Consider the following 17420-nt stretch of genomic DNA (forward strand, 5'->3'; position numbering starts at 1 on the left):
CTGGGCAGCCTGTTCCAACACCTCACCACTCTCACGGTAAAGAACTTCCCCCCAATATCCAACCAAAATCTTCTCTCCTTCAACTTAAAACCATTTTCCCTTGTCCTGCTGTTATCCACCCTTTCAAAGAGTTGACTCCCGTCTTTATTATAGTCTCTCTTCAGGTACTAAAAGTGTGCGATTAGGTCACCCAGCAGCCTTCTTTTCTCCAGGCTGAACAAACTCAGCTCCCTCAGCCTGTATTCATAGGAGAGGTGCTCCAGCACACTGATCATCTTCATGGCCCTCCTCTGGACCCTCACCATCAGCTGTCTTCATTCTTGCACTGGGGGATCCATACCTGGACACAGTACTCCAGACAGGGCCTCACAAGAGCAGAGTAGAGAGGGACAATCACCTCCCTGTCCCTGCTGGCCACCCTTCTCCTGATGGAGCCCAGGATACCGTTTGCTTTCTGAACTGCAAGAGCATACTGCTGGCTCATGTTAAGTTTCTTATCCATCAGGATCCCCAGGTCCTTCTCTGCAGGGCTACTCTCAAGGACTGCTCCTTCCCGTCTGTATATATGCCTGGGATTCCTCAGGCCCAAGTGCAAAACCTTGCACTTTGCTTTATTGAACCTCATTAGGTTCACCTAGGCCCACCTTTCAATTCTGTTGAGGTCCATCTGAATGGCATCCCTTCCTTCCTCTGTGTCAGCCACACCACTCAGCTTTGTGTCATCAGCAAACTTGCTGAGGGTGCACTCGATTCCATCACTGATGTCATTGATAAAGATGTTAAAGAGTACCTGTCCCAAGACAGACACCTGGGGGACACCACTCATTACAGGCTTCCACCTGGACATAGAACCATTACTCACCACCCTCTATTTGTGTCCTTTCAACCAATTTCTTATCCATTGAGTGGTTCACCCATCAAATCCACATCCCTTTAATTTGGAGATAAGAATGTGGTGGGGAACCATGTCTTTTCAGGCCTTACCAGGCCTTTTCAAGTCCAGGTAAATGACACTTGGTCGCCTTCCATTTGTCCTCCAATGCCGTCACTCCATCATAGAAGGTCACAAGATTGGTTTAGCATGACCTTCCCCTGGTGAAGCCGTGATGTCTGTCTAGGGTCACACACTCATTCCTCATGTGATCAAGCATGTCATCCTGGAGGGTCTATTCCATGATCTTCCCAGACACAGAAGTGAGAGTCACTAGCCTGTAGTTCCCTGTGTCCTCCTTAGTCCCTTTCTTGTAAATGGGAGTGATGTGATCCTTCCTCCAGCTATCTGGGACCTCACCTGACAGCCATGACTTTTCAAATGTGATAAAGAATGGCTCAGCAACCACCTCAGCCAGCTCCTTCAGAACCCTGGGATGCACGCCATCTGGCCCCATAGACTTGTACACATTCAGTACTGGTGAAAAGACTGTATTTCTGCATGGAGGGAGGGAACTACAAAAAACCTCACAGCACCCACAGGCAAAAAGAAGCCAAACAAACAAAACCCCCCAGATCTCCACAAAATCAATGTGAAATTCAAAAGTGATAGAAACCTGTGGCAGCTTATGAGATGTGCCTGATATAAACTTGCAGTTGTAACCATAATTGTTAGCAATTTGCTTGTAATCAATGCCTATCAGCTACATGCATCAGAGAGAGGTGGATTTTGGTGAGTCTCTTTTGGGTCTCCACAGCTTTAACCTTAACAAGTTGGTTCTTGTGCTGGATTTCAGCCAGTGTGTTAATTCTGGACCTGCTCCTGTGTGTGCTTGGTATTACTTCCAGGGAGACAGCACAGCCCCATAAAGCAGTATTTCAGAGAGGTGGAGTGCTTGAGTAAATTCAGGCCACCTGTTGGTTGCCTAAGCTAGTTCTCCCCATTTGCCCATGAAGTATCTGCCTTTTTTTTTTTTTTTTTTTTTCTTTCTTTCCTTCTTTTGCCGATTAGTGTATTTTTCTTTATACAGTTCTAGTAGGAAATACAAGAGAGAGGGAAATGTTTTTCTGTTTTTCCTTCTTCTTGTGGTTAGATGCATTTCATTACAGAAGCCTTGCTTAACAAATTCTATTATACTCTTCATATGAGTTCTTCTTGGTAAACATTTAATGGGTCTTCAACAGAAATATTCTTTATTCACGACACAGAAGAAACACAGTTACAGTTCCTTTCCCACATTTGTCCTTTTCCTTTTTCCCCTCCATTTCCTCCTTTTTCCCTTTTTTTTGTCTTATTTATTTCTTTCTTCCTCTTCTTTCCTCATGAATACTAATACTATAATGTGAATAAATAGATGGGGGACTAAATTGATTACATTATCATAATTTAAACTATTTACTTCAAACAGAATGTTTGTTCTTCAGCATTCAATAATTAAATTCAGCAGTAATAATTTGGTTTCAGATTCAGTCATTTTAAGGGATCTGTTTTACTTTTCTCTTAGTCCTCTATAGAAATCTGGGTCCTTGAGCATTTAGGAGTTGAATACTCAGTCACCAGAATCAGTCAGTTTTGAAGATTTTTAGTAGCACCTTATGCCTTTTAAACAAAAAGTTGAAGTGTTTCTTTCACAAAGCATGCTGGGATTTTCCTTCCATCTTTCTGAAGATCTCATGTAAATACAGAGGACTTATTGATGGATGTTGTGTCAAGTCAGTTTTTTTGTTTTTTTTTATTTTTATTGTTGGTTGCTGTGCTCATTTATTTCTGTTTTTTTCTCTGCACAGATATATTTGAAAAACAAAGACTTGTATACTGTGGAAGCCAACAATCCTCGTCAGCTAGTGGAAATTGCAGCCAGAGACATTGAAAAACTGCTGAGCAACAGATCTAAGGCTTTGGTGGTGAGTAATAATTGGTTATATTTTCTATTTACCATTAATATGCATATATGTATATATGTATTTTTGAATCATGCTTTTGTTTTTTTGGGTTTTTTTTTCCCTGCCTGTATGCTCATGGGCAATGTCATCCTGATATGTACAGGACATGACATGTAGAAAGAGCTTGTGACTTCATGGTAGAAAATGAACTCATCAGTTAGTTGGCATAGTGCAGATGCTTATAATATTGACTGACAGATTAGGAACCATGTCCAAATAACGAATCAAGCTATAAAGAGACTGGAAAATATTCCTCTAGGTCATGAATATGAATGTTTATGATTTAAAGATTGCTGTATTCTACAGTTAGTCATGATCTTGAGGAAACATCCCTTTTCTTAAGGTATTTAAATACAACAGTGTCTTTAAATTTACAATGTTAATTTTGGTATTACTGCTAAATAAAACTGTTAATATTTGGTCTCTTCACCTTTTCAGTTCCTCACTCTTCCTTGATAATAGCAACAAATGTAGCCATGTGTGAATCGGATTTATATTCAGACTTATTCTTCTGATTTGTTAATTTTATCTGTATTTTAGTCATGTACCAGCAAAGTTAATCCTGAACTGCCAGTGTGAAGATCATGCTGTTTAGTAATCTCTTGATTCTTTATTATTTGAATACACAGAAACTACACTACTTCTTGAAAAGGCTTTTGCCAGTAGTCTCTTTCTATTGTGGTAAGCACCAAGCTTGAATATGCTTTTTTTTTTTTTTTTTTTGACTCATATTCACAAAAATATGAATCCTAAAAAAGTTTAGTTTGCTTTTCAGAACATAGTGCCCAAACATACATGGGGGATCTGGATAAATTCATAAATATGTTTTTAATAGAGCAGAGCTATCAGGAATAGGCCTGGATGGAATAGCAGGTTGGGATCCCCGGAGGAATTACATATCCACTTTGACTTGCAGATGAGTTCAGATATGTTATTTAAAGTGGAAATGAGAAGAAAGAAGGATTAATTCACCTAACTTTATACATCTGCACTGTAGATGTAGATTTTTAAAACTCTGCTGGTTGTCCTAGACTCCCTTTTCATTCAGTGGAACAAAGCAGACACTTCTCAGTCAGGACTGACCTGACACATTCTCAGTATGCCTTTAAAATGGGATGAACTACAGCCAGAAGTACGGACTTGTCTCTTTCTTTATTAGAGGTGTATGGATCTATATGTCTATGCTGCAGGTGTAAAACTGGGAGAAATGAGTTCCATCCTAGCAGCCCTTTTATCAGTACAGTGTGACTTAACTGGAGAATCAGTCTGCAAGTGAAACTGCTGCTGTATGCTATGTTGAGGACTAACCTTCTTGTAGGTAATGAGAGAAATGAGAGGTCATTTCCTTAGTCAGTTCTTTGTGCATAGGTACCGCAGAAGGTATGCATTTTCTGCTTAGCAGGAGTTTATTCTTATATTTCTCATACCTTCCATAACACGTAATGAAAATCAGTGTTATCTGGTAAAATCTTCTCTGTGCTTTCATCTATGGATGTAAAATGAAGATGATATTTCTCTTTGCTTTCCTCTCTTAACTCAGTAGGCATGTGTTTATGTAGTACTCTGTGGACTTTGTATTATTATTGCAAAATATCCTTCCTTCCTTCCTCCTCTCCCCCCACCATTATTTTCCATGAATTCATGTAAGTCTATTTTGTTGAAGTTATTACAACCAACTCATACTGTTTTCCTTAAGATTCTTGTAGGGATTGTTGTGTATGTGTGATGTGATAATAAGCCCTAAGAAAATAAGTATATCATGCTTACTTTAGAAAAGATTCTAGAACAGTTCTTCTGTGAATCTAGGTGAAGAAGGGCATCCCACCTCATGCTAGGCAAGTTCTCAATCATTCTTTGAAGAGGATAGTAGGATTAAGTTCCTTGAAACAAAAGAAGATTAAATTAGGAAAACAAAAGAAGATTAAATTAGGGAAAGAGCGTTCCTTCAGATCACTTTTATGTGTTTTTTAGGACTTCTCAGATAATTTTAAACAATTAAGTCAATACATCCTGAAGGCAAATTAAGGTTCTTCAGTTTTACTAGTGGCTAAAGACTTATAAGTTTAAAACCAATTTTATTAGTTCGTAGGACATGACTCACAATATCCTTAATGCTCGAGGCCGGCAATACTGCCAGTGCTGCAGCAAATGTATAACACTTACTATTTTGAGCTACATGCCGTCATTTCTGGATGTACACAGTAGTTCTGTGCATACCAGCAAAATTTTGGCATGACATCTGTACCAGTGCAGGGTGACATTCACCCTCAAATGGTGACAGTATTTTAGCTCTCACCTGCTTCCCGGAACTGCATTTGGTTTGCTTTTCTTCAGATACTAATCAGTGCCATGGACAAAACCTCTACAATTTTGGATTTCTTTTTTTGACTGTGAACCACCAGAATTTGCATACATTAACTACATGATTGCAACACATGTATGAAATTCTTTTTTCAACAAACTGCTTGAAGTGATCTGCTGAAACTTTATTCTTGTTCAAGAAGGACTGAGCTGACTTGTAGATGTTATCAGATTTCCAATATTTGCTTTGCCACAAGGTTCTGTGAATTTTGTTTACTTCTATGTCCTAATTCTCTCTCTATATATATATATTTGTGGTAATCTACTGTGCTTTCATAGCCTTCCCTCTCTCCATTTTATTTTTGTTGTTGCTACTACTTGTTTTTAATTTATATATGTATGTGCATTCGAAAATAAAATTGTCAGAGTCTTTTGCTTCAGATCAGATTTCCAGCTTTGTTCAGTCAATCATGCATTTAGAAATAAGTATTGTATCTCAAAATTAATAAGGCTTTGTCAGTGTTGATTAATCCTTTCAATACTAATGTCAGTGTTTGATTTAGCTTCTGATTTCTGATTCAGATATTCTGCTCAACCATTATCAAGGTTAGCTGTTCTGAGAAGTTCTGTTATTGTTTCTTTAAAAAATTCATTTCTTGTGCATATTCATATACCTAGGGACTTAGTCCAATTTAAAATTCAAAAAAAGAAAAAGCCTAAAAAACATTACTTAAGGGGAGAAATACCCTTTTATTAATCTTAGCCATAGGCAGATCTCTTTGCTGACTCATATTCTACATGATTTTTAATTCTAGATCATTTTATGCTGGTTTCCCTTGTGCTATCACGTTAATAGCTCCTTACAGCTCAGTTAATTTTACTGGCTTTTCTATTTGCAGTTATCCCGGATTTATATCAGAACTTTCAGTGGCTCCTGATTTTTGAACCTTCCTATTTTTAGGAAGGTTTTTGTACACATGATGCTTGTTTGTTTCCTGAATCTGAGCCAGTAATGTCTACTAAAATAATTTCTTCACCTTCTGTATGCATTTTTCTTCTTTTTATCAAGGACTGCTTTTGTGCATACATTTTGTAAACTTTGTATGAAGCTGAATCATTTATTTGAAATTTGAGTTATCTTAAATCTCCAGGGTCACATTTTCTGTGAAATCAGGAGTGGAGTTGAATGGAACTATTACTAATGACTGCGCAGAGGGTTTTACCGTTGGGGCTAACATGACTCAAAGTGTTAATTAAGACCTGAATCCTGAAAAGAGTTTGATGGAAGAGGATCACACATCCTCCAGTAATGTGAAGAGAAAGGTGCCAGAGAAGGTTATCAGCAGTGTCATTGTTCAGACACAAGTATATCCCAAGGGTGCCATGATTTTTCCCTAGGCGTGCTGCACAAACAATGTTTGGGTAAAGTTACAACAAGCAAGTATTAATGATGACTTTTTTAATAGTATGCTGGCTTCCCTTAAGCTGCAAGAGCACCTTTAAATAAAAAATAACATTTGCATACTAAATTATTTGCATTTTCATGTACCTTTGTGCTCAAAAACTGTGAAATTAAAAATTTATGTGCCTTACACAGAAAGTCTTGAGTAACTTGGAAAGCTTTGTGACTTCATATCTGTTTTATGTATGTGAAGACTATAAGGATTATTGGATATTGGTGACGTGCTAACTCTGTAACGAATGAAATTCTGTTCTTCTTCCATGTTAATTTTTGCTTGGGAGCAGCTTCAAATGTGGTTGAAGTAGGTGTATAGTGGACAAAGAGAAAAGAGGAAACCCTGATTTGATTCTGTTCCCTGGAGGCATTCGAGACAAGGCTGGATGTGGCTCTGGGCAGCGTGGTCTAGTGGTTGGTGACTCTGCACATAGCAGGGGGGTTGAAATTAATGATCATTGTGGTCCTTTTCAACCCAAGCCATCCTATGATTCTGATGTGAACTCAGACATATTTGCTAGGTTGCTAGAAACTGTGAGCCATAGAAGAAAAAGTTAGGATGAAAATGCCAGAAGAGGGATATACATTAAGTATTTTATGAGTATTGTTAGAAATATAGAGAAGAGTGCATTAATTGTTAATGTTTATAAAATATGGTTTAAGGAGTTAGAAATAATTCCCCACAGACATTTAAAATCTATTTAACACAAAATTACAGAATTGACTCATTGAACATCTCCTTACTACTCAAGCAGAATACCACAGTAAACTTAAGATTTGTAAAAATCCTGACTTTTGTTCTCATACTTTATAAATTAAGTTTTTTTTTTTTTTTTTAAATTTATCTATTTACTTATTTATTTATTTTTAATTTGAATATAAATTGTTTTAGAGAAGGGTGTATTTGAAAGAAGTGTTTGGGGATTTTGTTTCTCACATATCCTTTGCACTGTGGGCAAATAAAGTAAAACTTAGCTTAAAGTAATGTTTGACCCAGTGTTGTATGTTATACCTGAGGTGCAGTGCATTTTTGCAGCCTTTAAACTTTTTTGCCCAACTGAATAGCCTATTACTCATTAAGTACTGAGGAGCATCTCTGATCTATCAGACGAAAATCTGCAGTTTTATTTTCTGGCTAATTTTTGTTATTTCTTCATCTGAAGAGCATTTAGATCTTTTAGTTAATGGATAGTTTAAGACACAAGAATAGCTACAAACAGTATTTTCAAGCCTGACCTGCAGGAAATTTTAGAAACAACATAAAAATGTGCTATTTCCTGCTTCAAAGAATCATAGAAATACTGGGGTTGGAATAAAACCTCCATGATCACCCAGTCCAACCACCCACCTGTCACCAATATTTTTCATTAAACCACATTCCTTTGTACAACATCTAAATGGTTCTTTAACACCTCCCGGGATGGTGACTCCACCACCTCTCAGGAAAGCCCCTTCCGGTGCCTGACCACTCTTCAGGATTTCCTAACATCAAACCTGAACCTCTCCTGGCCCAACTTGAGTCCATTCCCTCTAGTCCTGTCACTAGTCACGTGGGAGAAGAGACTCCCCACCTCTACACAACTTCCCTTCAGGTAGTTACAGAGAGTGAGAAGGTCTTCCATGAGCCTCTTCTTCTCCTGATTAAATAATCCCTGTTTCCTCACCCGCTCCCCATAAGACTTGTGCTCCAGACCCCCCACTGGCTTCATTACCCTTCTCTGAACACGCTCCAGGGCCTCAATGTCGTTCTGTAGAGAGGCCCCAAAAGTGAACAGAGTACTCGAGGTCCAGCCTCACCAGTACTAAGTAGAGGGGTGATTACTTCCCTACTCCTGCTGGCAACATTATTTCCTGATACAAGGCAGGGTGCATATTACTGTTGAGATTTCTTTAGACATTACAGTCAGATCTCTTCATTCTAGACTTTATGCCTTAGTTTCTTCTGAAGGCTAAGCAAAGTGAGTTTCCATGGAAACTGAGGCACAGATTGTGAGCTAGGAGACAGGTTCCCTGTACATGACATTGGGAGATGTCCAAGGTGCACCACTGTGGCTGGGAATGAGGAGTTCTACTTTAGACATCATTTGAGCAAAGCTGTTAAGGTGTATCCATATCCTTCATGTTTTCCTGCCCATCTGAAATAAGGTTTCAGTATCTCACCATACAACTGGGAAGCTTAAATAAGCATTTGTAATGTGTTTTCAGACTCTTGGGCAGAGTAGCTGTTACTTTAAAAAGGACTGGGAATTTTTCCGTTCTTTATGTTTTTTCCATTATGTATTTCTTCAGTAGGTTTACACAGTTAGGGCTCTAGCTCTATTTATAAGTTTACTTTTTATATCTCCATTAATTCTGTGTATACCGAGTAATTCACCAAGATGGGAAATGTCTAAACTTTGTTTCTGAATACTTCATGCGAGTATTCAGAATAGACACTGTCATCTCCTTTTTGCAGCATTATGTTTAGATTTCAGTCCATGACTCGAGCTGTTCCAAATAACAGAAACTGCAGCTTCAGACCTGACAGAAGCGTTGCAGGTGAGTTTAAAACTGGTACTGTGTTTCTTTTAAAACTGGCTTTGCCTGGAAAATTTTCACACCAGGGAAAAAGGCTTTTCTGGACTATATACTGAGTCAGTTAGCCTGTACCAACCTTACTTAAATCTCCAGATGTTAATGTAATCTATTTTGAAAGTCAGTTTTAGTTGCTGAAGCAGAAAAAAAAATATGGCTTGGAATGACAGCTAGTGATATGTGACACTTATGAAGTCAAACATTTGTCAGCTTTTCCACTTGTCAGATATATGAATTTGTTTTTACTTATCTTGCCTTGAGTCTTGTTTTATTAACTGAAATCCAGGTTCTATAGATACAACATTATGCCCCAGAGGATAGATTCACATAACTCACATAACTTGCAAGGCATCATAAAAGTCTGGAACAATAAATCAAAAAGGCTTGTGATGGAAGTTCTTACAGATATTGCCTGTTTCATTGCTTTTACTTTCCATGGTTTAGTTGCTCTGTTACTGCAGATCTTGTATTCCTGTTGATAGATAAAGATGGGTCATCCCTCCCACTTCCCATAGATAGCCATGAGTCATCATTTTGATTTTTGTAGACTAGAACTGCATAGAATGCTGAAGTGACATCTAGTATGCTAGCTTAGAGAGACACCTGCTGAATCTCTGTCCTGCTAGCACTGTATTGCAGCTAGAGTTTCTAAGAGTGACTGAGGTAATGAAAGCTAAAAAGAGCTTGCAGCTAATCATACCATTGTATGTTCGCCTTCACAGTTTAACTTCTTTCTCTTTACCTGGTAGATGGTCACTGATACCATAGCCTCTTTGTTGCTTTCCCATTAGGTAAATAGAGAAAACAGGAGTGATGATTGCTGCAGCATTTCTTTTCTATTCAGTCTGCTTCATTTATTCATTTGAGCTAATTCCCTTATAAAACAAATATCCATGGCTAATTTGCCAGAGGCTATGCTGTTGCCGTTGTTTAAACACTGTTGGGAATTCTTTGTGTGTGTATATGTATCTATGTGTGTTACAAGTGAGTTTCCTTGTTGAAATTTATGGGTACTCGAATTCATTTGAGAAAGATGTGCTGCAGGTGCCTAGCTCCATTACACTGTGTACTAGCCTGAGCTGGGTGGCTGGTTTAGCAGCTGTGAAAAGGTTGAAGCTTGCTCCAGAGTTCTTCAGATTTCCTTTTACTTTGATATTTTTTTCAGCTCCTGAAGCTTAGTTTTAAAACAAACAAACAAAAGTGTAATTCAGACCTCTGTTGTTTCTCTTCCTGAATTTATCCCAGCTTTTGCCTCCGGGGCATTGCTACCCTGCTTAGCTGAAACTTAACCTCAGGCAGTTTCTGCTTTGCATTGGGCTTTTGTGGTAAGGTTTTGGTAGTTGGGGTGGCCTCCTTGAGCAAGGTCCAGCACTGCCCCATGCCAGATCAGAGCCAGCTCCAAAAAGGACTCGCTACTGCCAGAGCTAAGTATGTCAATGGGAGAGCAAGTTTAAGAAAGGCAAAACTGCTGTGCAACAGCAGCTGGGAGACAGAAGTGAGAAATGACAGAAAAGCAGCCCTGCAGCCCCCAGGGTCAGTGCAGGGGATGTTCCAGGCTTAGAGCAGAAGCTCCCTGCAGCCCAAGATAGGCCTGTGGGTGTAGCAGGCTGCTTCTGCAGCCCATGGACACAGTATGGAGCTGGTCTCCACATGCAGCCATGGAGGAGCCCACAGTGTCATGGTGGCCTGAAGGAGCAGCTGTGGGTTGGAAACTGCAGTCTGTGGAGAGTACTCTGCAGTGGGGCAGGAGGGCTGGGGCAGCTCCTGCCCGAGGGAACAGTGCTGGAGCAGTGCCTGAAGGGTGGGCTCCTTGGTATGGTATGTGAGAGCTGTGGCCTGTGGGGAAAACCTCATGGGCTCAATTCAGGAAGGACTGCATCCTGTGGGAAGGACTTCACACTGAAGCAGGGGTAGAGAGTGACCATGAAAGAACAGCGAAGTACTATGGACTGACCATAGCCCCCATCTCTCTGTGCTGCTCAGGTGGAGGAGTTGGAAGAGAGTAGATAGATGGAAGGGCTTCATTTTAGTTTGCTTTTAATTCCTTGTTGCTCTTGTCTCTTAGTGATAGGAAGTAAATTACATTAATATCCATACACTGAGTATGTTTTACCTGTGATGTTAATGGTTGAGACATCTCATCTGCATCTTCAAACCTAAGCCTCTTTTCCACTGTACTTTCTCCCTACATTTCTTCAAGGAGGGGCAGTGAGAATGCTTGTGATGGAGTTTTGCTATCCACCAGGGTGAAACCATGACATTCTTAATATATTACTGTTTTCTTTTTATTTGCTTCTGCCTGATAGACAAAGGTAACTGTAATTGTTTATTTCTTGATCTGAGGACTTCTATTCAGATAATCTCCCCAAAATAAAGAAGTATGTTGAAAATTGTATTGATTTACAACAGTTTACTGTGGTAGCTATTTGAAATTATTACAAGAGAATGGTCTTCCATAGTAAAACACGTTTGTTTTTTTTTTGTTTTTTTTTTTTTGTTTTTTTTTTCTTTTCAACAAGTATTTCATGCTACTTAATTTTTCTCTGATTTGTCTGTTGTATGCTGACTGACTAAGCAGGCTGAACGTGAATGTAAGAAGTATTGGGTATTACAAGTGTTGGCTGCTATACCCTGATGCTATTTAACCAGCCCTCCCAAGACTCCAATCTTTCCTGTGGTCACTGTGTTCACTTTTTCACCAAAATGAAATTGAATCTTACAGTTTTAAAATCCTCTGTAAAGTGAAAGCTCCACTTATTTTCTGAAAGCTCTATTAAACTTTACATGAAGAACTAAATGCAAGTACTGACTTCAGTGGTCTGAATTTGCACAGAAATTTACACATACACTGCACTTAGTTGTATAGTGTTCTAGACACTGAGCCCAAAATCTGCCTTTGTGAGGCCTTTTATCCTAGGCCTGGGATAATTTTGGAACTTATCCTCACATTTTCTCTTGTCCTTCAGTATCTTCTCTTTGAGAACACTTATACCTGACTGTAAATACAGTTCTCCTGTTTCTGTCAGAGCAATGCTTTTTTCCCATTTTCACTCTTTTTCCCTAATCTGCTCATTAGAAGTTCAAATTAGACTGCCTTGGTAAAGCATCACACTATTTAATTATTTATTTAATTATTCAGCCACCTGATTTTGTAAATGCTTCCCAGGGTAACTGAGTCCAAGCAATCAGTGCCTGTTTTCCAAGTATGCTGTAAAATCTGTATATTCATCAGTATATTTCCAGTTTCCATTCTGTTAGAACTCTGAATCAAGCTGCTCATGGAGGTTTTGGAGTCTCCTTCTCTAGTGATATTCAAAACCTTCCTAGACACTTGCGTCTGCAACCTACTCTAGGAAATAGGCTTTTTAGTGAGGTTGCTGGACTTAGGTGATCTCCAAAGGTCCTTTCCATCCCATATGGTTCTGTAATTCTGTGAATATTGCATTCAACTATGTAAGAATGCCTTGTGTTTGAGATCATTTTAGCCCATACTACTTTGTATCATAGCTGTACAATAAACATAGGGTTTCTATAAAGTAGTTTTTATACCATAATCCAGCTAACATCTAGTGTTTCTATGGGTTTCCTTAACCAACGGTGGCTTCTGTGAGATGCTGCTTTCTGTTCTAGTAGTAGCATTAATGGTCAGTGTAACAAGGAGCCGCATGTCATAACTTGACTGTAGAGGACACAATGTACTAGTAATACAAGTAACATTTCAAATATATATATATATATATATATATATATATTGATATAAAATATCAAATATATATATATATATATATATATATATATATTGATATATATATCAAATGACAGGAAGAATGTGTCTCAGAGATTTTTAATTCCCATCTTGGAACAAACAAACAAACCCCCAAAAAACAAAACTCAACCACAAAACTCGTTATATTTAACTTTTTGAATTGTGCCACTTTTTATAAAGATTTAAGAGTTTTAATATATTCTCAAAACATTTGAGAGCAATTCAGTTTCATTTGCATTTCAGAGGGCAGATTAAAAACACAAATGAAGGTGAATGGAGCCCTGCCTAATGGTTGTGTGCAAAATCATCAAGGACTTTAGGGTCTCCAGGCTTAAAATTTCTGTCCTGTTCTTATAGCAATGTGTTCACTCTGCAAATCAGTGTGTAATGTCGGAAATAAAAGACCTTTCAGGGCAAGCCAGATTTTATCAGGAACAGGAGGAGTTCCTGACATGCTCTTTGGTTGTTTTTTTTTTTTGTTGTTGTTGTTGTTTGTTTTTACGTTTTTCTTGTTGCTTTTTTTTCCTCAGTAGTACATATATGGACAAGAGAAACCACAGGTTCAAGGCTTTACTTTCTATTGAACTGAATTGGTGATGCTTGGTTCAGATGAAGTGTATGAGAGAACTGATTCAGTTTATTCATTACATTGAGTCATACTGGTCTCCAGCTATTTAAACCTGAAAGTTTAGATTTATCAGTAGTTAGAAGGCCCACAGAAAAGTTGTTCCCCTAGCAAAACAGCAAGATTTCAGTTTTCTATTTGGAGTGATAACTTGAGCCAGCGGTTAGCATATTGGATAAGAGCATATGGAGTGCCATGGGTCAAGGTAGCCTATTCAGTCAGTCTTCTGACCTGATGCTAATGTGGGAAGATGCTGGGTAAGGAGGGCATGCAAACCTTGTGTTGTCCATGGTCCATTGTGTGTGTAATCTACTAACGATATTTTAATTAGAACTTTTAAAGAACACATCTCTGCTTGTTCCCTTCAGTATCTGTTGCTAAGCTTATTCAGAAACTTGCCTGTACTATCTGTTCCACTGTGTCCTGCAGTAAGTCATTCTGAGAGCTCACTCTTTATGGAGTAAAAAAGTGTTTTCTCTCTGCTCTAAACTGATCTCTGACCAATTTCAGTGGGTGCTGCCTAGTTCATTATTGACAGAATTGTTATATGACACTTCTGGCATTTGGTAGATATCATCAGCCAAATTTGCTGTCAGCCTTTGTGTCTTCTAAAAGGAGTCCTAGCTATTCTAGTAGTTCTTTGAAAAGCCATTTTACAGATAATGAATAACTGTTCTATAGCAGTTACTTCCATCCCATTAATCATTTTATCTACATATTTGGAACAGAAGAACTTTAGATGCACAAAGGTCTTCCACTAATCTTGGCTGGCTGCATCATGCTCTAGATCATCCTCTAGAATATGACTGGTAACAGGTTATTCTTCTTCCAACATGTTTTCACTCATTTCTCTTCTAACTTTAAACATAGTCCTTTCACACACAAGCCTAAGATCAAAAGATTGTGGAAGAAGATTGTGGAAGAAGTCTCAGATGTGTGTAACTGTAAGTTTTCAAACAAACAATAAGAAAAATTGAAAGTAAATCAGTGCTACTCTGATTTTATTTTCTCTCTCTCTCTCTCTCTCTCTCTCTCTCTCTCTCTCTCTTTCTCTGTAACTCTCTATTTGAAAGAAAAGCATAGTTACAGTTAGTTCATTTCCCTAATGAATGCATTGCTGTTCTTTTCTTTTTTCTTTTTCTTTTTTTGTTTGTTTGTTTGTTTGTTTTGTTTCCTTTTTCTTGGTCAAATTTTAGAAAGATGTAGCGGACTGTGCAGCCTGAGTAGACTTAAATTTAAAAAAAAACAAAAAACAAAAAAAACCCCAAAAACTTGATCTGTACATACATCTGCCTAGCTTTCAACTTCAGTATTGCTCTTGCTGCAGTGAGAGAACCTATTAAATTGCGAAAAGGACATCAGGTTCTGATTTTTAAGCCCTTTATAGAGCTTTGTTCCCTTGTTTTTCACTGCTGCAACAAATAAGACCCCACACATTTATGTTGGTTGCTGGTTATATAATTGCATAATCTAATGTTCAACAACGAGTAGTCAAATTGCCTTTCCTTTCAAACAATTTTTTTTTTTTTTGTTCCCCTCTAAGTTCAGAATTTTATTTTCTGAGTGTTATGTGATCCATCTATAATGTGATTATAATGCTTTGTAAACACTTAAAGTATCCTGAAATGCACTGTAGGGCTGAATAAAAGTTTGAATTTAATAGTGTAATGGATTGCTTCCAGAAACATTTGAGTTTTTCCTCAAGCATTTTGGTAGTATTTTCTGTGCTGGTATTTCTGGAGTGTGGCTAATTGGAAGCTGTGAGAAAGAATGCAGGTAGATCTGGGGCTGTTCTAGGTAAACTGTAAAGGAGTCAGATCATCAGATCTTGAATCCTCTGAAATAAGTTGCTGTAGGGCTAGTTAAGAAGAAATATCATATTTCTGTCTTCTTGGCCATATAATGTAGACTTAGGTAATACATTCTCTTGACATATTTGATACTTTTTTTTGTTGTTGTTGGTGGTGGAGGCGTTTTTTTGGTTTTTTTTTGGTTTTTTTGTTGTTTTTCTTTTTTTCTTCACAATTTTAAGGTGTACACTTTTATCTCACCTTTTGTGCTTTCTAATGGAATTTCTATTCTTACACATTCCTTACGGGCAGTTCCTGTCAACTTTCTATGCTATCGTTGACCTTTTATGCACTTATTAATACAGAAGGCATATTTCCCCAGAAACCCAGCACTTTTCTCACACCATAAGCCTCTGTGGAAAAGGTCAGAAAGTGGGATCTGCTGAATGAAAGCAGCAGAATGCATTTTTTGTGCTATTTTGTGAAGGCCTAAATTGCAGCTTGTATCTTTCTGTAATCCAGTTGTGAATCTGCTGATAAACAAATGTTTACTTCACCTGTAAAAAAGACAATACAAAAACAAATCACTGGAGACTGAGGTGCATCACTTCTTTTTTTTAAGTTAATCCTTTTGGTGAATTAGAAGTTCCCCTTTGATTGGGAATCCTCAAGAAACAAAGACTTTGTGATGTGTTAATAGGATGAAGATACAGTTTTTTCACAGTTCAATGTCTATCCAGAAAAGTTCTTCACTTCCTTTCATGCATCTGCTTAGAGAATACAAATTACTGTTTTTCAGCTAGATACCTAAAGGGACCAGATTTACTGTATATACATATAGATTTAGCTTCTTGCAAGAAGGTGAAAGTGCTCCCCAGTGGTCTCTCTGCAAGTGTTCATGTCTGTTCCTACTGTTGGGAGGGAGAGGGACTTACTGCTATTTTTTTGTAACTTTTTCTTTTATGATATTGGAATAAGTTTCTATATCTCTAATTGCTGTCCAGAAAACTAATGATCAGGGACCACATGTGTGTTCAATCACTTAATTACAAGCTAGATTGAGTGGAATTACATTATTCTTCCTTCATTGTTCCTCCATTCAACCATTGCTGAGCCAGTGTATGGGGAATGGAGGATTCGTGTAATCAAAGGAAAGGATAAAACAGAAGGGCTTGGATCTTAGTTTGCATATCACTTGGATGAGAGTAAAATCTATTTCCTTTTAGTGTCTGTATACATTTAAACATTATTGTCATCCTCCTTACTCTTCAAGATGTTTTCGTAAAGAGTGACAGATGATCAGAATGGTCTGGACAGGGTACCTCTGAATTAATCTCTATAGATGGATATTTGCAGGGTAAGTAGCCACTCTCACAGTTCGGGTAATGCCTCAGTGTCAGAATTCTGGTTACCTAGGGACACCTTTGCTCTGAAAAGGGGATTCTCTGAAGCTTTGTCAGCAAAGTTACTGAATAATTTTTTTTTCAAGTCAGTTTTGTTGTTGTTGTTTGTTTATGTTCTACTTAAGCAAGCTCTAGGCTCTTAATCTATCTTAAGCAAGCTCTAGGCTCTTAATCTATCTTATATTTTTGTATTCTTCCCTTTTAGATAGTATGCCTATAGTACCTTATACACCATATTTATAAAATTCTGTTAATGTTTTGCAAGCACAAAAGCAATCAGTTTCTTCTCTAATTTTCTCTAGAGCTGGTGGGAATTCTCTTTGTCAAACAAAATTACCATCAGTGGAAGATGTAGTGCACCAGTTCCCAAGAAAGAGGATTGGCATTGGATTCTGATGGCAAGAAAAATATCACTTTAAATTAATATTAATTGTAAGAATTATTAAAAAAAAAAAAAAAAAAAAAAAAGCAACATAGGTTTTTAAGTGGTTTCAGAAACAGAAGTCCTTTAGAAGCCACTGTTACAGGTTAAGTATAGAGTCAAATACTGATTACTGAAAAACATGAGTATAATAAAGTCAAAGATGCAGATGGCGATATCTATCATAGAACCACAACATAGCTTAGGTTC

General features: G+C 37.8%; 1 protein-coding gene across 12 annotated transcripts in view; it reads left to right on the forward strand.

Annotated features, from left to right (window-relative positions):
- Nucleotides 1-17420, forward strand: part of CACNA2D1 (calcium voltage-gated channel auxiliary subunit alpha2delta 1) — a 326739-nt gene that overhangs the window by 70438 nt on the left and 238881 nt on the right. For all 12 annotated transcript variants that reach the window (XM_015878850.3, XM_032442202.2, XM_015879288.3 and 9 more), the window contains exon 3: nt 2719-2835. In XM_015878850.3, coding sequence (XP_015734336.1) covers nt 2719-2835 — 117 coding nt within the window. The remainder of the gene's footprint in view (nt 1-2718; nt 2836-17420) is intronic.

The sequence above is a fragment of the Coturnix japonica genome, chromosome 1 (assembly GCF_054131305.1).
Source record: "Coturnix japonica strain WE chromosome 1, WE-NBRP24, whole genome shotgun sequence".
Taxonomy (NCBI): Eukaryota; Metazoa; Chordata; class Aves; order Galliformes; family Phasianidae; genus Coturnix; species Coturnix japonica.